The sequence below is a fragment of the Nycticebus coucang genome, chromosome 3 (assembly GCF_027406575.1).
Source record: "Nycticebus coucang isolate mNycCou1 chromosome 3, mNycCou1.pri, whole genome shotgun sequence".
Classification (NCBI taxonomy): Eukaryota; Metazoa; Chordata; class Mammalia; order Primates; family Lorisidae; genus Nycticebus; species Nycticebus coucang.
The window spans coordinates 141388609-141415958 of NC_069782.1; the positions used below are offsets into that span (position 1 = coordinate 141388609).

At 43.2% G+C, this 27350-nt stretch overlaps 1 protein-coding gene across 1 annotated transcript in view; it reads right to left on the reverse strand.

The window, feature by feature from the left end:
• LOC128581133 (guanylate cyclase 2G-like) overlaps nt 1-26018 on the reverse strand; it is a 61325-nt gene extending 35307 nt beyond the window's left edge. Inside the window, 11 exon segments of the mRNA XM_053583518.1 lie at nt 21-104; nt 5086-5223; nt 6319-6482; nt 7082-7191; nt 8406-8532; nt 11129-11273; nt 12595-12780; nt 15079-15188; nt 16676-17024; nt 25637-25801; nt 25803-26018. Coding sequence (XP_053439493.1) covers nt 21-104; nt 5086-5223; nt 6319-6482; nt 7082-7191; nt 8406-8532; nt 11129-11273; nt 12595-12780; nt 15079-15188; nt 16676-17024; nt 25637-25801; nt 25803-26018 — 1794 coding nt within the window.
• Nucleotides 26019-27350: the final 1332 nt, after the last annotated feature.

Here is a 27350-nt window from a genome sequence, read left to right on the forward strand (position 1 = left end):
TCCCCGGGGCAGGGCCTCACCAGCTGGATTTCCTGTAGCGCAGTCGGCTTTCTAACCCAGGCTGCTGCTTGGTCACCAACATAGCAGATGGCCACGTGGTTTCCCTGGAATCAGAAACAAAGTGGAATGTTCTTAATGCAGGATGATCTAAGAAAAGCTCTAGGCTAGGAAGGGGAGCAGGAAGACTGGCACGAAATCCCCCTATTAGAGGGATCACGTTCCTCACTGCCTGAGCGCATCTCTACTGTGGCACTGAGCTAGTTGCTTCACGTGTAAGATTGCAGCCTGGCAAGGTCGGGTATGATTAGCACATTTCCAGATGGGATCACTGAAGTTAGGTGACTTACCCAAGGTTGCACAGACAGAATTTGAAAGTGTGACTCAGTTTATTGCAGCCCAATTCATAATTGCTAAGTCATGGAAAAAGCCCAAGTACCCATCTATCCACGAATGGATTAATCAATTGTGGTATATGTACACCATGAAATATTATGCAGCCTTAAAGAAAGATGGAGACTTTACCTCTTTCATGTTTACATGGATAGAGCTGGAACATATTCTTCTTAGTAAAGTATCTCAAGAATGGAAGAAAAAGTATCCAATGTACTCAGCCCTACTAAGAAACTAATTTATGGCTTTCACATGAAAGCTATAACCCAGTTATAACCTAAGCATATGGGGAAGGAGGAGAGGGAGGAGAGGGAGGGGGGAGGTGGGCGGAGGGAGGAGGATTGGTGGGATTACACCTATGGTGCATCTTACAAGGGTACATGTGAAACTTAGTAAATGTAGAATGTAAATGTCTTAACACAACAACTAAGAAAATGCCAGGAAGGCTATGTTAACCAGTGTGATGAAAATGTGTCAAACGGTCTATAAAACCAGTGTATGGTGCCCCATGATCGCATTAATGTACACAGCTATGATTTAATAATAATAATAAAAAAAAAGAAAGTGGACAACTAGAGTAAAGTATCCTACCTCAATTAAGGACAACGAGCCTTATAAATAAATGTTGAACACTAAATTTTCATGATTTATCTAAGAGTTAAATGTTATCCCTTTCCAACTTAAGAACTGATAACAGTTTCATAGAAGAAATGAGATAATCAGTAATGTAGAAACACATACATACTCTGAAAGTTAGCAAATGCCTAGCTTAAAGATATAGCTCTTCTTCAAGGAAAAATATTTAAAGTCTATGGAGACTCTGTAAAAAGATGTAATGTGAAGGAAGGGACTGGTGTCCTAAAAAATGCATCGAAAGGTCACAAGGCAAAGTTAACAAATAGGCATCTTTAAAGGTCTAATAATGAGTTTTGGAATAAGAAAAACTTTCATTTATGTTGTTGCTTTCAAGTTATTTGATTACAAGCCTCACTCGGTCACATATGCAATTTGAATTATAATTCCAATGTCAAGGTGGTAAGAAAGCAGTCAGGATGCCTTTCTGTCTGTGTGCTGTACGTGTCCATACTTACATCAAATACCCGAAAGCTTAGCAACATGAGGGTTGAGCAGTTGCTTTTTGCATTTTTATTACATTTATGAGAAATATTTTCTACAGGAAAGCTGACACTTTTCAGACTTCTCTTATGCTATGTAGAAAACACACATGATGTGCAACTGTCATGAAATTGCAGAGCTGTATAGACGCAAGGAGGCGGCCGCAGGAAGAGTACAGATCTCAGAGCGCAATTGGGAATACCACAAGAAAAATCCAGTGTAGGGAGGGAAAGTAAGCAATGACAGGAAGGGGTTGCAGGGACGAGACTAATGCTGGATATGAAGACAGTTATCAAAAGCGTAATGTGGGGCGGTGCCTGTGGCTCAGTGAGTAGGGCGCCGGCCCCATATGCCGAGGGTGGCGGGTTCAAACCCAGCCCCGGCCAAACTGCAACAAAAAAAAAAAATAGCCGGGCGTTGTGGCGGGCGCCTGTAGTCCCAGCTGCTCGGGAGGCTGAGACAAGAGAATCGCGTAAGCCCAGGAGTTAGAGGTTGCTGTGAGCTGTGTGAGACCACAGCACTCTACCGAGGGTGGTACAGTGAGACTCTGTCTCTACAAAAAAAAAAAAAAAAGCGTAATGTGTACCCTATTTTACAAACGAGGGAATAAAATTCAGCAAAATCATGTGACTTTCTCAAATTCAATAATTGATAGCCGAAGAAAGAAAGTTTCATAATTAAATCCAATGTCACTTTGCTATGTCATATGAGATATCATTGAACAACTACATTTCTGAACATTAACCACACATATTTGGAATTAAAGCTGTTTAAACAACATTAATGAATGTATTAAATAGCATTCATTTTAAAATATACAAGGTATCTGTTACTTTTCGGTGTTTAAATTAATTTCTTAATCGTTATCTCCTTAATTATAGCAGTGAAGAAAATGCTTGTAAGACTTGCTTATCAATTATTTTGCATACCTTTTTTTGTTCTATTTATATATAGCATTATGGTATGACTTGAAACAACAGGAGAACATTTGTAAAACTTTATTTCATAATTAAGTTAGGTCATTCTTCATGTATTTTAAATTTTTCATAGGCAAAAATGCTTATTTCCTATACTTCATTTAGAAAAACAAAGAATATAATTGGAAATTAATCTAAACCTATTGGAGGGCACTTCTACTTTCTATGCGTACAAAAGTCTCTTGACATCTAAGATTACTATGGGGGAAATTATATTATGTTCATCCCAAAGCTATTAATAATGATTGATGAAATATTGCTCACTTATTAAAGAGTAATTGAAATACTTAAAAAAAAAAAGAAAGTGTAACTCCAAGACTATATTCTTCCTATTATATAATAATGTCCCATTATCACTCAGAGAAAATAGTGATTGACTGAAAGTCTGAAATCCTACGCCTGGCTCAAAGCCCAGTATTAACACTTCACTACCTGAACAACCCTGAACAAGGGATTTAACTTCTTCAAGCCTCCAGTTCCTCTTTTGTAAAATGGGAATTAAAAATAACACCAATCAAGGTGTGGTGGCTCTGGCCTGCGATGCTAGCACTTGAGGAGGCCAAGGCAGGAGGATCATTTGAAGTTAGGGGTTCAAGACCTGCCTGAACAACATACCAAGACCCTGTCACTACAAAAAATAACAAAAATTAGGTGGGCTTGGTGGCAAGCACCTATAGTCCCAGCAAGTTAGGATGCTGAAGCAAGGAGATTTCTTGTGGCCAGGAGTTTGGGGTTGCTGTGAGCTATGATGACCCCACTGCCTTCATGCCTGAGCAATAAGACTAGACCCTGTCGATAAATAAATAAATACACACACCAATCTCATAGAGTTGTTCTGAGGATTAAATCAGTTAAAATACTTAACACTGATAATGTGGTAACTCAATGCCAGGCACATATTAAATTTTCAGCAAGTAGCACATCTTATGGTTATTGCTTATAGAGTTTACTTCTAGAGAGCCACTTAATCAAACTCCACAAAAACATACAGCAGTGTGTCACGAGCTGGGCAGGAGAGAGAGAATCTGAATCATATGAGAATGTGAGACTCAGCATGAGTGAAAGAATCAATCCAAGGTCTGCCACTCTAGTTTGGGAGTCATTGCAAAAGACTCAGGACTGTGATGGGAGTTCCATGGAGGAAGGAAGGGTTGTGAGAGCAAGGAAAGGATTCTTGGAAGAGGTGCTGCTTAAGCTGAACTTTGAAGGATAAGAAGGTTCCAGGTGGGAGAGTGGGAGCTGGCACGGCCCTGTCAGAGGGTGAAACATACGTAACAGATCTGGCAAGACCAGTTGGACGAGCATAGGATTTAGGCAACGGGGAAAAGTAAGAGTAAACTGGGACTAAGTAGCAAAGAGATTTGGTCCCTTGTTAAAGAGTTTGGGCACCACCAGGCAGACAACAGAAGTGGGGAATCTGTTGATGATGTTTGAGGGCAGGGGGAGGGGACACACTTTAGGAGGATTAATCAGACAGTGATTCAGTATGGCTGGCTGGCTTCCTTCTCTAAATGGCCATGTGACCACCACTACAGTTTCATGTGAATGGTGGTTACCAGGGTATTTGGTAATATCCCTGGAGGCTTATATAGTTTGAAGACTCAAGTAAATAAACATTTAAACCACTCAGTTTAGCCACAGAGGGAATGATTCGTCTCTAATCTTTCCTAACCGCAATTTAGAGCAATGAACAAGTCTTCTCATGCTTGTAACTTTCTATCCTACTCTCGAGAACCTCCATTTTGAAGAATAAATGCATATTTTTATTCTTTTTTTTTTTTTTTTTTTGCAATTTTTGGCCGGGACCAGGTTTGAACCCACCACCTCCGGTATATGGGACCGGCGCCCTACTCCTTTGAGCCACAGGCACCGCCCCAGATTTTTATTCTTCATGTGACTTTTCCCCAGGAGCCTTGAATTTCTGAAAGACTGCTATGTGCAGGCAGGTACAAGGAAGGGTGAGAAAGGCGAGTGCTCCAGGATTCTGCAGTGGCCACTGTCTACACTGCAGAGGCACCCACAACCGGTTCGTTGGTGCTAAAGCACCAAGGATGAGATAATCCATGCTCCAAGGCTGTGCTGTGCATTAAGGTAGCCACTAGCCATATAGGGCTGAAATCTTGAAATTTTGAAATTTTGAAATTTGAAATTTTGAAAAATTTAAATTGATGGTAATAAAATTTAACATTTAGCTCTCCAGGCACACTAACATTCAGTAGTCACAGGAGGCTAATTGTTTGGACCACATTGAACAGCACAGATTCAGGACATTTTCATCATCACAGAAAGTTATTTGTACAGAGCTGAATCTAATCTAGAAGCCAGCACAGGAATCACTGGGGTTGGGTGCGGGGGGGCTCTTAGAAATGCAGAATTTCAGTTGTCACCCAGACTTGCAGGTGCTAATCAGAGTCTGCTCCTTATCCAGAGACTGGGGTGATTGCCATGCACATTAAAGTTTGGGAAGCACCAGTCTGGTGTGGTAAGACCACTTTGGCTTTTGCATAGAAAATACCTTCCTATTCAGAATACCCCGCCTAACAAAAAGATGTGCGGAGACTGGAACAGAGATACACAGGCAGCCACCTGCCCATAGACATACCTGGTAAAACCCTACTGGGGCATAGAAGAGCTCCTCCCCCTGCTGGCTCTTGACAAAGGACCCGAGGTCCACAGAAATCATCGCACTGGATGAGTTACTCATATTCCCTCTCGACACAGGTATGCCTCTCTGGAATGGCTGTAAAACAAGACATCATTCAGTTGCTCTCAGTAGCATGGCCAAGTGACTGTGCATTTTATAGATGAGGGAGCTGAGTGCCAAGGTTACGCAGTTAACACATGGGAGAGTCAGGATCTGAACCCTGAACTTTCTGAGCTGAAGCATGAGTACCTCACTACTATCAGCATCACTCCCAGTGTCTGTGCCACCTGAGCCATATAAGTTAGACAGCAGGGTCTGAGGACAGAGTGCTCAGATTCAAGTTCTGGCTCTGGTCCTAAACTAGGTGTGTGGCCTGGGGTCATTAATACGTACAGTGCCCTTCCAACACCTAGAGAATACCTCTAAAGCACAGGAACCCTATTTTTCAAGGAGACTCTTACTTGGAACCCTAATGTAGAAACCAGGTAGATCAAAGCAGAACTGCTTTGGTTGAAGTGGGAAGAGGAAGGCTCAGAATCCCCAGGAACATTTGGAAATGAATTCCTAATGAATCCCAATCTGCACATCTTAGCATGTTAAAGCATCCCAGACTTTGTAACAGCTCAGCCTCCCAGCCAGAGCATCCCACATCTTGGTATATCCTGTGTGATTCTCTCTTGTCACTGCTGACAAACTCTTCCCAGATGTCACCTCCTCTCTGAAGCTTTCCTGATGCTGAGACCTTTAGTCCCTCCATCTGCAGGGAAGTTGGTATAGCCCCATGGCTTGTATGACGCTCGGCCTGCAGTAGATGGTTGGCACATGTTTGCGAGGAAACAAACTTTATGGTATTAGTCATCTGTGTGGCTAAAGAAATAACTCAGTGCTTCCCAGGAGGCAGCTTTAATATCTGAGCAGAGCAGAGTAACAGAGCAGCAGGGAACTTTGGAGTCTATCGATCATTTGTAAGTAATCAGAGACTGAGTCTCAGGGAAGGCAAATGACATTCTCAGACATACTCAGCAAGCTGGTGGGAGTTCTGCAAAAACTCAGGCCTCAAGACTCATCTGGAAGTGCCCACTTTATACATGAGTTAGCTCCTTGTTCTCATGAGCTCCTATATGAGGTCTCTTACAGAAATTGCCAGCAGTGCCCAGAAAAAAGTGGACATCTGGGTACATACGGCCTCACCTTGTTCCGGGGAAGAATGACAATGTTGTCATAGTTGATTTTCCACCACATGTCTTTATTTTGCCTCTGCAGTTTTCCCTTCTGCATCCTTAAAATCAGACCCAGGATGGCAGCTCCCGAGGCAGTAATAAGGAGTGTCACTGTGAGAATCACAGCAGTCTCACCTGGAGGAGAGAGACATGTTACTCAGGCCTGCCTCAGAGCAGAAGTGAGCACATCCCTGCCCCAGCCTGGCCCTGCAGAGCAGGTGCCCCAGAGGCTGCCCAGGGGTGGCTCCGGTAGGGACGCATGGAGTCTACTCAGACACGTCCCTTCCTGGAGTCCTTCCCTGACTTTCCTTGTAGAGAAATAATAACACGACTTCTAACAACACAATGACTTTTTGTTGTTGTTTTTTGCAGTTTTTTTGGTCAGGGTTGGGTTTGAACCTGCCACCTTCGGTATATGGGGCCGGCGCCCTACTCTATGAGCCACAGGCACCACCCAACAACCACTTTTTCTTAGACATTTACTATATGTTCTCCTTGGGGTTGTTGTCCAGGCACGATCCATCTAACTCCAGGGCCAGGCTCCTAACCAATCACTGGGCCACACTCCCCTTTCTTCCTCCCTAGAAATGAAGTTCTTGGGACACGAATCTCAGGAGCGAGGTTTCTCTAGATTATCTGGACCAAAATGTCAAGAGTGCTGCCACCGTTAAGAACCCCTGCTGTAGAGAATTCTTTCCTGCTGCCTTCTCCAAGCCTCTCCAAGTCATATTTACCTCTCACCACAGGCTCCGTGTTGCAGAGTTCATTGTAAAATCCACAGCCAGGTCTGTCTTCAGGAAGGGAGCCATGGGGCCAAGTGACGTTGGAAAGATTCCCTGCAGGTCTTTTAAAAACACCCACAAGGTCAGCATCCACTTGATTTATTTTACTTTTCTCTACCTCATGGACAGTGGGGGCAACTGAAACTGCATGTTATTTGCAAAAACCAGGCTTCAGTCTCTCAGTTCAAACTTTTGCTGACTTGTCCAATTTTCTCACCTCCCCCTGGCTCTTCAAATTCAAGGAAGGCAATGTTTTTTTGCTAGTAGCTACCTCAATCTTTTGATTTAGGCTGTGTCTCTTTAGATATAGAAGATGATGGGCTAATTCCGTGTTGCCAGATATAGACGCACCTTGAGTTTGATGTAGATATATCTTGTTATAGACCCTGTTTCCCCGAAAATAAGACATCCTCTGAAAGATAAGACGTCCCCTGAAAATAAGATCTAGCGCATCTTTGGGAGCACACCTTAAAATAAGACACTGTCTTATTTTGGGGGAAACAGGGTAGCCCCTGGACATTTCACAGAACAAAACATCTCCTCCTACATGGAGTGTGCCTGTCCCTGCCATATGGAGGACATTTCATAGAACAAAACATCTCCTCCTACACGGAGTGTGCCTGTCCCTACCATATGGAGGACCTAGTGGCATCGTTACTTTGTCTCCTGGGCCCATATTGGTCCCATTAAAATTCCATAAGGGTAATGGAGAAAAAGCCTCAAATCAAATTTAAATGGTGCTTGCAGTGGGGGAAGGTAAAAATTGAACTAATTTTTAGGTTTCCTTTTAGTTTTCTCATTGATTTGTAGCTGGGAGAACAAGCGCGGGGATTTTTTCGGGGATTGCCGAGTGCTGGGGACGTCGCAGGTGGGCAGCGGTTGCTGGTGTACACCTGGCTGTGTGGGGGTTAGTCTCTCTAGGCTAGGTGCTTTGCTGACTGTCCCCCTGTCTCTGTAGGGGGCGCTGTGCTCCATCACCCACTGGGTCCAGGACCCCTAGGGAGACCATCTGCCAACAGAGACTGGTCTGCTGTAGCATCAGAGGAAGCCCGTGCCCCTGTGGAGGTGCACTCATGGGGTTCTGTGTTCTACACCGGACTTTGAAATCGCCACACCATGGCTGCAATCAAGGGCAAAATCCCCTTAACGGCCCTAAGCTGATCTTTATGAGTTCAGAGAGCACCAGGCTACTTGGGGGAAATCCCTGGACCCACCCCCCACCCCCAATTCTCTTCCTGTAACGTAAGCTAAAAATGCAGAGATGTCCTGCCAGTACCTGATTACTTTCTGGTAACTGTCATAATGAAGGAAAAGGGACCCGTTTCCAGATTTCTGTAGGGCATAAACCAAGTAGTCCATGTGCCTTTCCCCCTGGGAATCCACAAACACAGGGCCAGTGATTCCTGGAAAGGGAGGAGGTTGCACGAAGTGAGGACAGAAAGGAACTCGTGGTTCAAAATAGATCAGCACAACCCCCTTCCCTGACAGCCACCAAGGGCCAGAGGCGAGGTTTTTGCCATTTCAGAGAATTTGAGACAGGGTCAATAGTGGACAGTGAAGAGGAGAAGACAGTTCAGGGTCACATCGAGCAAACAGGTGTATTTTTTTAAGCCTATGCTGGGGAGGCCCATCTAGCATTAAGAAAAAAAAGATAAGAGTTTCCAGTTAATTTTCACATAAAACCTCAAAGTCATGCTTCCTTCAAACAATTGGAAGATGTGACAACAGGAGGCTGAATGCCACGTGGCAGCAGTTGGCAGGGCGCGAAGGACAGCTGCGTCCCCCCCCTCAGCCCACCCCTCCATGCTGCCAGGCCTCTGCGGCACAAGTGCACAAGCCCTCCCTTCTGGTTTTGGTGTGTGCTGAGGGCATGGCCAGGCACTTGATCCAGGGTGGAATGTTCTTTGCTCTTGTTTAGGATATGCTAAACTCTACTCACAATGCTCCTCACTCCCCAAACTAGGAGACATGCTCTGACAAAGGATTTATTGCTGATTTGGTCCCAGTGGGGACAGGACACAAAATTACCAAAGCCAGGAGGGTGGGAATGGGAAGGGGTCTCCATTCCCTAAATTGACCTCCTAGAGGGGGCCCCTCTTCCAGAATGGCGTTAAAGCTCTTCAGCACTGAAGCGGTGGCCACCATTTGGCAGAAATGAAGCAGAGACAAATGCCCTGCTTTCGCCAAGGCCAGTCCTGCAGCCAAGCCACTTTGGGAGGGTAAGGATGGCCCTTCAGCTATGAGTCCCTGAAAGGAGTCCAAAGGCCCCAAAGAGAAAGTGAGATCGTCATGCTCTTAAAGGAACCAGCTGCCCTTTACACCTTCCCCTAATCCCAGCATTAGAAATTTCTAAGAGGACGGGAAAGAGAAACAAACGGATCTAGCAGAGGGGATTAAACTGATGGATCTAGCAGAGGGGATTAAACTGAGAACAGAATGGACCCCACCCCCACCCCCCACAGATACACACAATGGCCCTGGCTATTTCCCCTTTTAAGCTAAATCTTCAGGGTCTGGAAGCAAAGAAGAAAGGGAAGCTGGTTAATATACATTTCCATCTATAGAAGTTATGAATAAGGTAAATGTGACCTGAGTCTATAAAAACTCCAAAGAACAGGTCTTAACAGTTCTCTTTAAATTTTTAGACAGATTTTAGGTAAGAATTGGTTTTTCATTTTGAGTCAGAGTCTCACTCACTCTTTTGCCAAGGCTAGAGTGCTGTGGCATCAGCCAAGCTCACTGCAACCACAAACTCCTGGGCTCAAGCAATCCTCATGCCTCATTTTCCCTAGTAGCTAGGACTACATGTGGCCACCATAATGGCTGGCTACTTTTCTGTCTTTTAGTAGAGACAAGGTCTCTCTCTTGCTCAGGCTGGTCTCGAACTCCTGAGTTCACGTGATCCTCCTGCCTTGGCTTCCCAGAGTGCTAGGATTACAGGAATAGCGACCATGCCGAGTGATAAGCCAAAACAAAGATAAAAATCGCTACCATTTTATGAGCACATACTATGTGCCAGGCACTTGTATTTTCATTACCCCTCAGTGTTACATGACAGGGATGAACATGAGCCCAGGAGGAGGCAGGCTGTGTCTTCATTCCTGGCCATCTAATAACTGTATGACCTTGGACAAGCTACCTAACCTTTGTGCCCTTGGTTTACTCACCACACTCTCCACGTAAAAGTAACTGCCCTGTGGGTTATGAGAGGATTAAATGAGGTAAACAATGAAGTTCTGAGCATATGGCTTGGGGTAAGGTAAACCTTCCCTAAATGCTAGTTGTTATTATTATCATATTATCTCTGTCTTGCAAATAAAAAACTGGAACAAGAAAGGTCAAAGGAGTTGATCAGCTCTGAGGGTGACTTCAAAGAAGTTCACTTTCAACCCTATACTCACCCCCAAAAGGAAAGTAGAAATGAAATTGGAACACATCTTTAGAGGTCTGTGATGCCAGGGCCCCCATCTCAGAGAATACAGCTGCGAAGGGTCAGGGAAGTGACCCAGAAAGCAGTAGTCACATTCTTAAATTTTATTTACTTTTATCAGAGACAGCACTCTGCCACCTAGGTAGGCTACAGTGCAGTGACCCATTTATAGTTCACTGCAACCTTGAATTTCTGGGCTCAAGCAATCCTCCTGCCTCAGCCTCCCAAAGTGCTGGAATTACAGGAGAGGAGTGAACCACTGTGCCAAGACTTGAGTTTAATTCTTGACAGATTTAGTTTGAAGGGCTGTCCAGGGAGACTTGCCAAGTGGGAAGGGGATAAGGTGCCCAGGGGCCTCCCCACCTGGTTCGGCTTGCCTTCTGGATGGTGGCAGTTGGAAGGTCTAATCTCAACCACCCTTATAGAAGACCAGACTCCCCATAAGAAAGATGAATTCTGCAGCTCAGTGTTAGGCAGGCCCCACAAGAGGCCTTTAGTCTCATGCCCAACATATCAGAGGCCCCACGGACGAGAGCAGCCAGGATGCCCCCAGTAGGCAGGCCACTTACCCTGAACCACAGTCTGTTTGGAACCTTTCAGGCTGCTGACCAGCTGCCGCCCATCCTGGACGTCCCTGCCAGCCTTTACTATCCACCCCACAGTCCGAGCATAGAGGAGCACAGCGTCATGGAGGTAGGTGGAGTAAGGGCTCACCTGCAGTAAGAGAAGCAGACACAGGGTTTAGAGCCACCCACGGCACTCAGCCAGGACACACCTTTCCATCCTCCTGATGTGGAACACCATGGCACCCCTTCCCCCTCCATCCCACAGGGCGGAGGGCCCCCCACGTGCCGGGGCCTGGGCCGTGAAATCTGGGCATCACGGTCTTCACCTTCCCTCTCCATGTCTCATTTTCCCAGTTAGATCGCATGACCCTTCAGATACAGCCCTTCAGGCCGTAGCTGGGAGAGAGTGCGGTTAAGAGGGCAGATTTCAGAGCTAGGCTGGCTCTGCTACTGACCAGCTGTGCAGCTGGATTTCAGTTCTGTAACCTCAATCTCTCTGAACCTCAGCCCACTCTTTTGTGAAATGAAGATAATATCATTTTATGGTGAGCATAGTGACAGTTAAATGAGGCAGAAGGGGTCAACTACCTGTTGTGGTACCCACTCCTGATAGATGTCTAACCCGTGATGTCTTTTATTGGTTTAGTCGATGGCAATGCAAGGACCGGGCAGTGTTCTTCCACGGCACCTGGTACAGGGCCAGCACGTAGTAGATTGTTCCACAGATGTCCTTTGCTTATTGTGTTTTGTGTGTTGGGATCCATAATTGGCCCCTTCATTCCTAATTAAACCCCCTGTCGTCAGTGGCCTAGTGTCACCTCAAGGCTCAGATCGGCCTCACACTAGAAGGAGCTCCAACTCTGGACTAAAGTCTCTGTATATAATTTTCTGTTTCAGCCGGACGCTTGGCCTCAGCATCCCACATACACTGGGGTTACTACCGGCTGACAGCCATCTGCTCCCTGTCCTAGCCCCAAGCCTCTGACCGCTCCATTCTGGCTCTTGGCCCTGTATCTTCCTGGTCAAGAAGATGGTCATGGTCTGAGTACCCTCTGCCCCTTCCACATACTTTGTTGTTAGATATTCAAAACTGCAGCCTGGGAGGAGATGCCATTATTAGGCCCATTTTATGCAGGAAGAAACTCTGGTGTCAAGAGGTCAGGCAATTTGCTCCAAGGTCCCACAGTTAGCAAATAGAGGTAGGACGGGTGCCCAGGTTTCCGACTCCAAAGGACGGTGGCCTTTCACCCAGTAACCTCTGTTTTCCTCTGCTCCTGCATACAGATTTCACAAGATAGCATCAGCTCTTATTTACTTTTGACAGGGAAGATGGGCAAGTGCGTATGTGTTTTTGCATGTGCGTGTGTGTGTGTATGTGTGTGTGTGTGTGTAAGCACGTGGTGGGGAAGATGGGAAATAATAGGGAGAAACACAAAAGCCAAACACAAATATGGCTTTCCGTGTCAGACCTATTCCTCTGAGGAGATAGTGCTGTGGAAAGGCGGCCTCCTCAGCCTCCGGTAGACTTGTTTCCAGAAGCCTTCAAGCCTGGGGCCTTCTCTGTAGGAGCTCAGGGCAATGAGAAGCACCGACTCATAGACTTTCGGGAAGTGTCTCACCTTTGGACTTGTCAGCACCGCCTTCCAAAAACTGTCCTAAAACATAATAAAATAAATGTCACCATTCTGTAGGAAATAGTACTGCATTTAAGGCAAATGAATTTGAACCACCACATTCTAATCCTGGGACACACACTGAAGTCCTCCAATACAAGGTTCACATTTTCAGCCAGGCACGGTAGCTCATGCCTGTAATCCCAGCACTCTGGGAGGCCAAGGCGGGAGGATTGCCTGAGCTCAGGAGTTCGAGACCAGCTTGAGCAAGAGTGAGACCACATTTCTAAAAAACACAGCTGGGCATTGTGGTGGGCACCTGTAGTCCCAGCTACTTGGGAGGGTGAGTAAGTCCCAGCTACTTAAGCCCAAGAGTTTGAGGTTGCTGTGAGCTATGACGCTATGGCACTCTACCCAGAGTGAAAGAGTGAGTCTATCTGAAAAAAAAAACAAGGTCTGCATTTTCTATCTGGCACATACATGTGGGGCATGTAATAAATAAATAAATAAATAAATAAATGAATAAAAAACAAAAATGTGCCTGGCACATAAAGCAGCTAAGATACAGACAGCTTACTTTCTAAGGACAAGTACAGAAACTTGAAAAGCTTGGGATTGCCATTCTTGCTTTTTCTGCTTATGGCTTAAGTATTTCATTACCATCATAATAAGCTAGACTATTACTAGATGCTTTGGAAAGTTTGGAAGGAGTTAAGAATTACAGCTGGCCACCCAAAGAAACCAAGAGAAATTCAGTGCTCCTAAAATACCTCATGATATATGGCTAGGCATGGTTGCTTATGCCTGTAATCCTAGCACTTTGGGGGCAGGAGTTTGAGACCAGCCTGAGCAATAGCCAAGACCCCTCCATTTCTGAAAAAAAATGAAAGAATTAGCCAGTATGGTGCACACCTATAGTCCCAGATACTCATGAGGCTGAGGCAGGAAAATCACCTGAGCCCAGTAGTTAAAGGTTGCAAAGAGCTATGATCACACCATTGTGCTGTATCCTAGCTAATAGAGTGAGACCCCATCTCCAAGATAGATACATGATAAATAGATAGACAATGATAAAGAAAGAGAAGTCTGGGACATTAATATACAACTTCCTTTATTCCATTGTGCCTCATTTCAGCTTCTTATTATCATATAAAACAAGCTCTTTTTAGAAAGATGAAACCACCGGAAAAATAATACAGTGTATCCTTAGCAAAAGGCAAGTGCCTTTTAGAAGCCTGCTAGTGTAATGTGATGGTTACATGCACAGACACAATGTCCCTGTGCGGCGGATGTTACATGCATTATTTACATGCATTTTTGCACTGGATGAGGCGGGAAAGGAGCCCAGCTCTTCCTCTCCTGGGAGAACAAGGCTCTGAGATCCTAAGTAAGGTACCTTGCTTAGCTAAGCCTTGGTTTTTCTATCTGCAAGTCGGAATGCTAATAATAACTACCTTCTAAGGCTGTTGAAGTACCAAGTGCAAAATCTGCATACATGTGACTAACACACGTGACACGCGGCTCACAGAGCAGTTGGACTACCAAGTGCATAATGAATGCACATGGGTAACCCCATGCTCAGAGGGAGCACATGGTATTTTAGCCATTCCCGTCATTCCCCAAAGAACCAAACTACCTAAGAATTGGCTGGTCTCTCCAAGCCTTTGTTAGAACTTTAGCAGGGACACAGGGAGGTGGCTGTGGAAGGAAAAGAACTGAGAACCATTTGTGTTTGAGAGACCCGTGGGAAGGGCTCAGCTAGCCGGTAGAAATAGCTCTTCCTTCGCTGGTGTTTGCTGACCTAATTCAAGGCCTGGCTCATTCTTTCCCTAGCTGGGCAAGAGAACTCTTAGAAAGTTCTTTCAGCTCAGTCTGATTTTAAGATGAGGACACTGAAGGCCGAGCTCATGTCTGAAATCCCAGCACTCTGGGAGCCAAGGTGGGTGGATTGCTTGAGTTCAGGAGTTTGAAACCAGCCTGAGCAAGAGTGAAATCCCATCTCTAAAAAAAAAAAAAAAAGAAAAGAAAAGAAAGAAAATAGCTGGGCGCCTGTAGTCCCAGCTACCTGGGAGGCTGAGGCAAGAAGATCACTTGAGGCGAAGAGTTTGAGGTTGTTGTGAGCTATGATGCCACGGTACTCTACCCAGGGTGACTGAATGAGACTCTCTCAAAAAATAAAAAAATAATAATAATAAAAAGATGAGGACACTGGAGTGCTACTTGGTAGAGTTGCAGTGAGTATTTGAGAAGCTAATATATCCTGGCATCCTGGCTCATACAGAGGGCTCCATATTCATTACCTATGACTGCCAGAGCCCTTGAGTGGTCACCAGCACCCACCTCCGTCTGCTGCAAAATGATGAAGACAAACTCTCCAGTGTTGAGTCCCAGGTTCTCTGCATCCAGAAGAATAACTTGTGCATCCTCTGACCTGCAGATTAAGGTGATAACTACAAGAACAAAAACAGAGTCAGCCCATTGCACACGCACACTTGCTTTTTAAAGTCTAGCCTATAGCCACTCCAAATGAGACAAGAACTTTCTCTTTCCTTGGGCACACTTTAGGAAACAGGAATGGCTCCACCGTTCCCTGAGTGTGTAATTCGTGCTTTTCACAAACCGGGGTCCTTGCCCTGCAGGACTAAATTCTCTGCTGCTCCCCCACAATGAACAAATCAAAAACCTTGAGCTCAGCCCTGTGCTCTAGTTTCTTTTCTACAATCGAATCAAAAATCAAAACAGCAGACCTGGCTTGTGACCTGTGGGCCACACATCAGTTAGGAGAGGTTCATGGAGAACCTGGAACCAAGGGCATTTGGACTTTCTGAGTTGATTTGGGGAGTGGGGAAGGAGTAGGCCATGTGCTTTCCTTCCATCATCATTCACTTCAGGACATATAAATGAAGTAGTGATTTATTTTTCTAATTAAGTAAATTATTACCTATTTATCTGAGTTGCAGCCATGTGCCAGGCACTGTGCTAGGCTCAGGAAAGAGATTGAACAAGTCAGAAGAGAGACAGCATACAACTGAACAGATAAAAAGATCATTTAAAATTCTAATTAGTGAAGGAGGAAAAGGATGCCATGATACCAAAGTGGCGAGGGGGACATTCCGCATAAAGAAGGCTTCTCTGAGGGTGGCTCTGGGCCGAGTCTGGAAGGGTGGGAGGCAGCTACCCACAGGAAGAGTACTGGGAGGGGGGAAGGGTGGATACACGTGACATGCCAGGTTAAAGGAGCAGCAGGCCCCAAAGTCCCAAGGCCAGAAAGAGCTCCATTTGAAGAACAGCAAGGAATCAGTTATTAATTCATTCTAGAAAGTATCACCACAGAAATAATTTCTGTCATATGCTGGCCAACTATTTGTCCAAACATGGTGGTAAGCACTTCACAGAAATGACCTTACTTAATCCTCACCTCTCTGCCAATAAAGGAGCAGTTTGCCTACATCATGATCATCTATCTATCTAGGATGACAAGGGTGAGCTTTCAGGTAGGATGATTATTTCTATTTTATATGGAAGATATTTGGGGCACAGAGAGGTTAAGGTACTTGCCCAGGAAGACACAGCTAGAAAGCATCAGAGGCTGAATTTAAACCTAGGTCTGTTTGTTTACAGAGCCCATTCTCTGAACAAACAGCAAAATCCAGGACCCACCCACCTGGGAGATGCTTCCAGAACTTACTCTGCATCATAATACTATAACGTCTATGATTTCACTTTAAACAAAAAAAAACAAAAATGTTTTTCTTGGTGATGTCAAGCAAAAAAGGAAATTGCTTTTATAGATCGTTAACTTTGTGCCCTGCTTCTGTCTGCTTTCTACACTCATAGAAAAATGAAGAGTTCTTGCACTTTTGGTTGCTTTTTTTCCAATCTGCTTGCCCTATTTGTCTCTCCAAGCATAAGCAGCAGCAGACCTTTTCCTACTTACCCCTGGCACTTGATGACACGCTCCTGAGATTCTCTCGAAGGAGGACGGGATTGCTGGTGGTGTACCTCATGCTGCCAGTGATGGCGAAATGGGATTTGAGTTCGTGCTCTACAACGCTCCACAGCTCATCTACTCTGTCCCAGGAGGAAGTCCCAGAGGAGCCTCCGAACATCCCAATGTGCTTCCAGCCCAGGTACTGGAGACTTCTGTGGAGCACATCACCTATGTCCTTCCTGGATGGCACAAGTTTCACGCAGGTGTCATACAAGAAGTGGTTGTCCAGTTTCTCCATTTGTCCAACAAAGTCAAACATGGGTATGTTCCACTCAGAGGCCAGCAAACCAATAACCTTGAAAGTATCCAAAAGGATGTCTTTCCATAACTGAGTTCATGTGCACTCGATCCCCATCATGAGTTATCTGCATAAAGCTCAAATCGGAGAGTCTGTGGGTCATACCGGGCCCTCCTATCAGAACATCGAAGACAATGTCTTGTGGATATAAGCCCTCAGAGGACAAGGATAGCAAGCACGGGCATTTATTGAGGGCTCACTTATGTGCCAACTGCTCTACTAGGAGCCTACACATACCATTTCAGCTTTTACAGTCCTCTGAGGTAGGTAGTATTATTACCCCCTTTTAATGATAAGACATAAAGACATAGTTATATAGCCAGCAAACAGCAGTGCAGGACTGCAATTCCCACAGTATGGTCCCCAGCCCACATGCATTGCTACTCATTCTGTCTTTCTTTGCAAAAGTATTCTTTATTCATTCCTCATCTATTTTTCATTAGGAGCCTACAAGGATCTTTGGAGACCTTGCTCTTCCTTTTTTTTTATTGTTGGGGATTCATTGAGGGTACAATAAGCCAGGTTACACTGATTGCAATTGTTAGGTAAAGTCCCTCTTGCAATCATGTCTTGCCCCCATAAAGTGTGACACACACCAAGGCCCCACCCCCCTCCCTCCGTCCCTCTTTCTGCTTCCCCCCCCCATAACCTTAATTGTCATTAATTGTCCTCATATCAAAATTGAGTACATAGGATTCATGCTTCTCCATTCTTGTGATGCTTTACTAAGAATAATGTCTTCCACTTCCATCCAGGTTAATATGAAGGATGTGAAGTCTCCATTTTTTTTAATGGCTGAATAGTATTCCATGGTATACATATACCACAGCTTGTTAATCCATTCCTGGGTTGGTGGGCATTTAGGCTGTTTCCACATTTTGGCAATGGTAAATTGAGCTGCAATAAACAGTCTAGTACAAGTGTCCTTATGATAAAAGGATTTTTTTCCTTCTGGGTAGATGCCCAGTAATGGGATTGCAGGATCAAATGGGAGGTCTAGCTTGAGTGCTTTGAGGTTTCTCCATACTTCCTTCCAGAAAGGTTGTACTAGTTTGCAGTCCCACCAGCAGTGTAAAAGTGTTCCCTTCTCTCCACATCCATGCCAGCATCTGCAGTTTTGAGATTTTGTGATGTGGGCCATTCTCACTGGGGTTAGATGATATCTCAGGGTTGTTTTGATTTGCATTTCTCTAATATATAGAGATGATGAACATTTTTTGATGTGTTTGTTAGCCATTCGTCTGTCATCTTTAGAGAAGGTTCTATTCATGTCTCTTGCCCATTGATATATGCGATTGTTGGCTTTTTTCATGGGGATTAATTTGAGTTCTCTATGGATCCTAGTTATCAAGCTTTTGTCTGATTGAAAATATGCAAATATCCTTTCCCATTCTGTAGGTTGTCTCTTTGCTTTGGTTGTTGTCTCCTTAGCTGTACGGAAGCTTTTCAGTTTAATGAAGTCCCATTTGTTTATTTTTGTTGTTGTTGCAATTGCCATGGCAGTCTTCTTCATGAAGTCTTTCCCCAGGCCAATATCTTCCAGTGTTTTTCCTATGCTTTCTTTGAGGACTTTTATTGTTTCATGCCTTAAATTTAAGTCCTTTATCTATCTTGAATCAATTTTTGTGAGTGGGGAAAGGTGTGGGTCCAGTTTCAGTCTTTTACATGTAGACATCCAGTTCTCCCAACACCATTTATTGAATAGGGAGTCTTTCCCCCAAGTTATGTTCTTGTTTGGTTTATCGAAGATTAGGTGGTTGTAAGATGTTAGTTTCATTTCTTGGTTTTCAATTCGATTCCAAGTGCCTATGTCTCTGTTTTTGTGCCAGTACCATGCTGTCTTGACCACTATGGCTTTGTAGTACAGACTAAAATCTGGTATGCTGATGCCCCCAGCTTTATTTTTATTACTAAGAACTGCCTTAGCTATACGGGGTTTTTTCCGGTTCCATACAAAACACAGAATCATTTTTTCCAAATCTTGAAAGTACGATGTTGCTATCTTGATAGGAATGGCATTGAATAGGTAGATTGCTTTGGGAAGTATAGACATTTTATCAAGGTTGATTCTTCCCGTCCATGAGCATGGTATGTTCTTCCATTTGTTAATATCCTCTGCTATTTCCTTTCTGAGGATTTCATAATTTTCTTTATAGAGGTCCTTCACCTCCTTCGTTAGGTATATTCCTAGGTATTTCATTTTCTTTGAAACTATGCTGAAAGGAGTTGTGTCCTTAATTAGCTTCTCATCTTGACTGTTATTGGTGTATACAAAGGCTACTGACTTGTGGACATTGATTTTATATCCTGAAACATTACTGTATTTTTTGATGACTTCTAGGAGTCTTGTGGTTGAGTCTTTGGGGTTCTCTAAGTATAAGATCATGTCATCAGCGAAGAGGGAGAGTTTGACCTCCTCTGCTCCCTTTTCGATTCCCTTTATTTCCTTGTCTTGCCTAATCGTATTGGCTAGAACTTCCAGCACTATGTTGAATAGTAAAGGTGACAGAGGACAACCTTGTTTGGTTCCAGTTCTAAGAGGAAAGGCTTTCAGTTTTACTCCATTCAGTAAAATATTGGCTGTGGGTTTGTCATAGATAGCTTCAATCAGTTTTAGAAATGTGCCACGTATGCCTATAGTCTTCAGTGTTCTAATTAGAAAAGGATGCTGGATTTTATCAAATGCTTTTTCTGCATCTATTGAGAGGATCATGTGATCTTTATTTTTGCCTCTGTTAATATGGTGGATAACGTTTATGGACTTGCATATGTTAAACCAGCCCTGCATCCCTGGGATGAAGCCTACTTGATCATGATGAATGACTTTTTTGATGATAAGCTGTAATCTATTTGCTAGGATTTTGTTGAGAATTTTTGCATCTATATTCATGAGTGAGATTGGTCTGAAATTCTCCTTTTTGTTTGGGTCTTTTCCTGGTTTTGGTATCAGGTTGATGTTTGCTTCATAGAATGTGTTGGGGAGGATTCCTTCTTCCTCAATTTTTTGGAATAATTTCTGCAGTACAGGAATAAGCTCTTCCTTGAAGGTTTGATAGAATTCTGGTGTGAAGCCATCTGGACCAGGGCATTTTTTGGTTGGAAGATATTTTATTGTTTCTTTGATCTCAGTGCTTTAAATTGGTCTGTCCAGGAGCTCTATTTCTTCCTGGCTGAGTCTAGGGAGAGGGTGTGATTCCAAATATTGATCCATTTCCTTCACATTGTCAAATTTCTGGGCATAGAGTTTCTGGTAGTATTCAGAGATGATCTCTTGTATCTCTGTGGGATCAGTTGTTATTTCCCCTTTATCATTTCTGATTGAGGTTACTAGGGATTCTACTTTTCTATTCCTCGTTAGTCTGGCCAATGGTTTATCTATTTTATTTATTTTTTCAAAAAACCAACTCCTTGTTTCATTAATTTTCTGAATGATTCTTTTGTTTTCAATTTCATTGATCTCTGATTTGATTTTGGATATTTCTTTTCTTCTACTGAGTTTAGGCTTAGATTGTTCTTCTTTTTCCAATTCTATAAGATGGCTTGTGAGATTGTTGATGCGCTCTCTTCTGTTTTTCGAATGTAGGCATCTAAAGCGATGAATTTTCCTCTCAAAACTGCTTTTGCAGTATCCCACAGGTTTTGGTAGCTTGTGTCTTCATTGTTGTTCTGCTCAAGGAAGTTAATAATTTTCTGTTTTATTTCTTCCTGCACCCATCTGTTATTCAACAGAAGATTGTTTAATTTCCATGCCTTTGGGTGGGGTCAAGCATTTTTGTTAGAGTTGAGCTCCACCTTTAGTGCCTTATGGTCTGAGAAGATACAAGGTAAAATTTCAATTCTTTTGATTCTGTTGATATTTGTTTTGTGTCCCAGGATATGATCAATTTTGGAGAAAGTTCCATGGGGTGATGAGAAGAAGGTATATTCTTTATCTTTGGGGTGGAGTGTTCTATATGCGTCTATCAAGCACAGTTGTTCTAGGGTCTCATTTAAATCTCTTATATCTTTGTTTAATTTCTTTTTAGAGGATCTGTCCAGCTCTGTAAGAGGAGTGTTAAAGTCCCCTGTTATTATGGTATTATCAGATATCGTATTGCTCAGACTGAGTAAGGTCTGTTTCAAGAATCTGGGAGCATTTAAATTGGGTGCATAGATATTTAGAATTGAAATGTCTTCTTGTTGTATTTTTCCCTTGACCAATATAAAGTGACCATCATTGTCTTTTTTGGCTTTAGTTGCTTTAAATCCACATGTATCTGAAAATAAGATTGCAACTCCTCTTTTCTTCTGAATGCCATTTGCCTGAAAAATTGTCTTCCAACCCTTGACTCGGAGCTTTAATTTGTCTTTTGAAGCCAGGTGTGTTTCTTGCAGACAGCAAATGGATGGCTTGTGTTTTTTAATCCAGTCAGCCAATCTATGTCTCTTCAGTGGGGAATTCAAGCCATTAACATTTATTGAGATAATTGATAAGTGTGGTAGTATTCTATTCGTCTTATTTTGTGAGAGTCCATTGCTTAGTTGTATCTTTTGCATCAGTGTGGAGGTTAGGTTCTGTCCTTTAATTTCTGAGTTCTTACTTTGCTGCTGATCCAGTGTGTAGAACAGGTTGAAGTATTTTCTATACAGCTGGTCTTGTTGTGGCCAATTTCCTCAATGTTTGTATATCCGTAAATGATTTCATTTCTCCGTCAATTTTGAAGCTTAGCTTAGCAGGGTACAGAATTCTGGGCTCGAAATTGTTCTGTTTAAGTAGATTAAAGGTAGATGACCATTGTCTTCTTGCTTGGAAAGTTTCATTAGAGAAGTCTGCGGTCACTCTGATGGATTTACCCCTGTAGGTCAACTGGTGCTTACTCCTGGCAGCTTGCAGAATCTTTTCTTTTGTCTTGACTTTGGACAGGTTCATCACAATGTGTCTTGGAGAAGCTCGGTTAGAGTTGAGGCGACCTGGGGTCCGATAGCCCTCTGAAAGCAGTGTGTCAGAATCTTTGGTGATATTTGGGAAATTTTCTTTTATAATATTCTCTAGTATGGCTTCCATTCCTCTGGGGCATTCTTCTTCCCCTTCTGGGATTCCTGTAACTCGTATGTTGGAATGCTTCATAAAGTCCCATAATTCTGACAGTGAACGTTCTGCTTTCTCTCTCTTCTTTTCTGCCTCTTTTACTATCTGAGTTATCTGAAGAACTTTGTCTTCTACCTCTGAAATTCTTTCTTCTGCATGGTCTAACCTGTTGCTGATACTTTCCATTGCATCTTTCAGTTCCCTAATTGACTGTTTCAGTTCCTTCAGGTCTGCTATATCCTTTTTATATTCTTCATATCGTTCATCTCTTATTTGATTCTGTTTTTGGATTTCCTTTTGGTTATTTTCCACTTTATTAGCAGTTTCCTTCATTGTTTCCATCATTTCTTTCATTGTTTTCAACATGTGTATTCTAAATTCCCTTTCTGGCATTCCTAACATTGCTTTATAGGTGGAATCATCTGTAGTAGCTAACTCATGGTCCCTTGGCGGGGTTGTTCTGGACTGGTTCTTCATGTTGCCTGGAGTTTTCTGCTGATTCTTCCTCATGAGTGATTTCTTTTATCTGTTTCCTTGCCCTAATTTTCCATTCACTTCCTCTTGCTCTTTAAGTTCTTGTGCCTGTGGACTAAGGGTTACAGGACCAGAAGGGTGAGAAGGTTGAAGAGCAAAAAAGGGATGAAAGAAAGGAGGACCGAGTGATAAGAAAAATAGAGAATGGAGATGGGGTGGGTAAAAGGAATATTGACAAAAAGAAGAGAGGCACAGAAAGAGGGAGACAGAGCAATATAGGTGTACAGTAGGGTACACTGACACAACCTTTAAAAAAAACCACCTTCTGGGGGTGCCCAGTTGGGTGGGTCCCTTGAGGTCAGCAGCTCTTTGCTAACCTGATCAGACACAGTACCCCACCTCCACCAAGTAGAGAGGAAAGACAAAAATGCTATAAATCAAACCAAAACAAGCAAACAGAAAACTTTATGGGATAAAATTGGGTGAAAAACCAAATAATAGTGGTAGAAACACTAGCAAAAATGATGTTCTAGTTATTGAAAAAGGCAGCAATGGGAAATTATAATTAAACTAGAAAAATTGAGAAAGAAAAAGGATCTGTATGGAAAAGGTTGAAATTAAAAAACAAAACAACATCAAAATAAACAAAAAAACACAACCAAACCAAAAAGAAAAAACAAACACAACCAAAAACAAAGCAGTATGTATATGTTATTGAATATTGTCTGGGCAACACGTAGTCTTCTGGGGTATGAGATGTTAATCACAGTTCTGATATGACTGGAGGCTGCTGATTTCTCAAACCCCAGCAGGTAGACACCCTAAATCTCTCTTCGGCCCACTTAAAAGGCACTTTGAACTTGTAAAATTGCTGAGCAGAAGCTTTCCCAGGAAAGTGCTTGTCACTGGAATCACTGCTGAAGTGGCTATCCACTTACCCAGTGTGCCAAAACCGGTCTCACTCTGCCCCTGAGGGTTAGGGCTGCAAGGCGGCTCAGACCCCACCCTTAGGCTACTTGGTTGCTGGGTTACCAGCTCCCACCCAATTCTAGCTCTGTGACCCTGAGGGCGGAGATTGCCAGGGCAGATCGCTCACAATGGCTCCCTGTGGCCCACAGCCAAACATTATTAGCTCCGTCTGGCTCAGCAGCTCAGACTGGGGCCCTAGACAACAGCCAAAGTTCTCCGCACTCCTGCTCAGGCTCTCCCCAAGGCAGTTCAACTGAGTGCCAAGTCCAAAGACTCCAAAACAGTTCACAGGTAAGGCCTTTCTGGTTTGCAGTCTCGCTGCTACTGAACTTACAGTTGTGGGCAGGTTTAGACCGATTGAACACACACGACCACTTGCCGTTTTTCCACTGTTTTAGTCCTCCTCTTGGGGTCCAGAAGTCTCTCACTGACTCCCTGTATCCTCACAGGGGTGATGATAGGTAGATCCCACCAGCCAGAGATGCCTGGAGTCCTATCTCCTCAGACTCATGGTGCCCAGATGCAAGGAAGCTGTTACTTGGCCGCCATCTTGCTCTGCCCCCCTCTTTTTTTTTTTTTTTTTTACAGTTTTTGGCCAGGGCTGGGTTTGAACCTTCCACCTCCAGCATATGGGGCCAGCACCCTACTCCATTGAGCCACAAGCACTGCCCTGCTCTTCCTTTTTTAAGAGTGTCTTTTATTTATTTCATTGGCTTCATTATCCTAGTCTCTTGTATACTTAGTAGATACTCAGTAATTTTTGTTGAATGAATGAGAGAGCAACATTGATGAAGTGAGTAAAAATTAGGGTAGTCACCATCAGTAGAAAGAGGGTCTTAAAGTACATCTTAAAACAGGCAGCAACTTAGAGAAATCAAGAACCCAGTTAGTGATGTGAGTGACAGGAATTTAGAGGTTCAAGAAAATGAGATGAAAGGCATAGGATTCCACCTTCCAAGTATCAGCTTTCTATGAAGATAGAATATTCTTACATACTTTATATATCCTAGAGGCAAATTTTGTTTTGAACTGTGCTGATGTAGAAGTGGAATAAGGCTAGGAAAGTGGTGAAATAACAGTAGTTTCTGGCCAGGCATAGTAGCTTGTGCCTATAATCCAGGTACTCAGGATGAGGTGGGAGGATCACTTGAGACTAGGAATTCAAGACCAGCCACCAGCTTGGGCAACATAGCAAGACCCTGGGAGACCTTGCTCTTAAATAAGCTTATGGTTACTTTCAGGAACTGAAGTATAGAAAAATGGCTCTAAAGTTAAATATATCCTTTAAGATTTATAGACAACAGATTTATGAGAGTTTAGGGAGGTAATAAATTACTTTGGATTGGAGGATTAAGTGTATGGGGAGAGTGGGGAAGAAGAGATGAAAAAAGGCTCCATGGCATTTGAGCTTGACTTTGAAGAATGAGTGGGCGTTGGACAGTTTAAAATATGTCAGACAAGGAGAGACCAAAATTCACATTCAAATATGAACTTAATTCTATGGCTCTAACTAATGATCGTTCTACAACACTTTTGAGAGTGAGAACTGTGCAGCTTGTTCCCATTTGCCTTTTTTATCAACAAAGCTAATGCACTAACCAAACACAAGGCCTTCATTTCCCGCCTGTACTTGCTCCAGTTTATGTAAACTCTCATACTTCATTCTTTTCCATTTTATTTCACCGTCACTGGATAATTTACTACATGCACCAAAGAAAACTCTACTCCATTGATAGTTATCTATTTAAAACCAACCATTTGTTTTCTTCTTAATTTTTCTGAGCCATGTAGCTGACAACGTAAGAGTGAATAATTATAGTCTAAACACAACAGCATGAAGTTTATACTATCAACAAAAGGAGGAAAGGGGTGAATGAACTAACATTTATTGATTTGAAAGCTTTTCTTTAAAGAGAATGTGACTGTTCTAATTACATGATCTAATTACATCTTTAGAATAGGTACCCAAGATCTCCATGGTTATTTGGTATACTAATGTAATCCTTGCCAAGAGATGATTCCAATCTGTACTATTATCTTTAAGACCACCCCTTCCAGTGAAAACTCAGCCCCAATTCTAGAAGGCAATATACTCTACCTCTGCTGCTTCTGGGCATGCTGGTCCAAATAGGGCAGAAATCTGTTCTTTCTGGACCTGGTTGATGAAAATAGAAAGATATTCCTTGTTGCTGCAGGCTGAGTTGGTGTATGTGAACTCCAAACTGAAGTTACCAAAGTCTGGCTCTGAGTTGATGCTGTCCAAGGGCAATCTGGAGGCCTGCACCAAGCCTTTGCGCGCTGAAGGGATGAGAGATGTTCCAAGGGGCCTGGAAGCCTACAGTGAGTTTAGCAGCCTCAAGCCATGTCACCAGCACACTGGTGAATAGCATCAGAACCAGCATTGGGTGGTCAGCATGGCACTCAACACCCAAACAGACCCCAGATTTGAGTGAGGCCTCAAGCTCTGTCCTGGGAGCCATGGATGGCAACTAATACCTGTGTCACTGCAGAACTCTGAGAGGCTTGCCTCCTGACCACTCAAGCCAGAAACTTATATGACAGAGGAGAGTTCTCTGAGGACCACAGCTTGCTTTCTATTCAGTGCTGTTAATTAATCAAAACCCTTCCTGTTCAGAATCTGCCTTAACACAATCTAGAAGGAGCAGTCTTGCAGAAAGATGACACAATAGACTTGCTATGATTCCAAGGACCACCTACATCATTCTCCCTATGGTTAGAAATATAGATTCCAGGGCCCCACATCAGACCCTCTGAGCCATAATGTCTTTGGGGTATATGGAAATCTGTATTTAACAGATCCCCATATATCCCTAAGTGCATTAAGATTTGAGAACCCCTGACAGTCTAAAGTAAGAAGTGGGAAGAATAGCCAATAGCTGCTCCCTATTTCACTTCCTTCCGTGTACCTGGAAGAGTTTAGTATGCCTTAGCTCTGGCCTAACTGAGAGGGCCATTTCTAGACTCATGGATTACAGGGGTTGCTTTTCTCCAAAACAAATTCACCATAAATATTTCTTCATTGAGCTTCAGATTGTCTCTCTCCTCTGCCAGGACAGCTTAACAACAATTTGCAAAATTATGAGTCCGAAGACTTTCTCGTTCGACTCATCAGCAGAATTCCATGGATTTTTTTTTGGCTCAGATGCTTACTCACCAAATGTATATAATCCTGCCTAAGTCAGTTAAATCTGTTACTTTGTTTTCTGAATCTTAAAATGAGCCTAGTAAACCCCTCTTACATATGTGAGAATGCATAATTATTTAGCATAGCACCTCACATTTAGCAGTGCCATTAATGGGGTTGTCATGGTCCAAATTCTGATCTCAAAACTAGGATGCTAGAAACAATATTTTAGTATGCATTCCGTGTCCCCTCTCCCCCTTCCATATACTAATCATTTTTAATTTGCATTCCCACTCTGGGTAAATTTTTATTCTTTGTGCTTACAGATTGCTTTTATCCTGAGAATTTTGGGCCAGGTGGTCGTGTGTGTCTATTTGTATCCTCAGATCTAGCACAGTGTCAGGCCTTTCACCATGCAAATTAACATTAATCAAAATAAGTATTTTGTATTCTCAAGTGCTTACAAGTGAGTATGGTCAAAACAAGAAGAAAATACCAATAATGTTAAGTGTCGTTGAGAGTTTAAGAAAAAGACATATTCTGCTGGGAGGAGTGATAATTAATAGCAGTTTTTCAATGTGCATCTAAGCTTTATGAATTCCTGCAGCTTGGACTCAGAAATTCTGATTTGGGAAACATTTTCTAAGCAAATAAAACCATATGATCA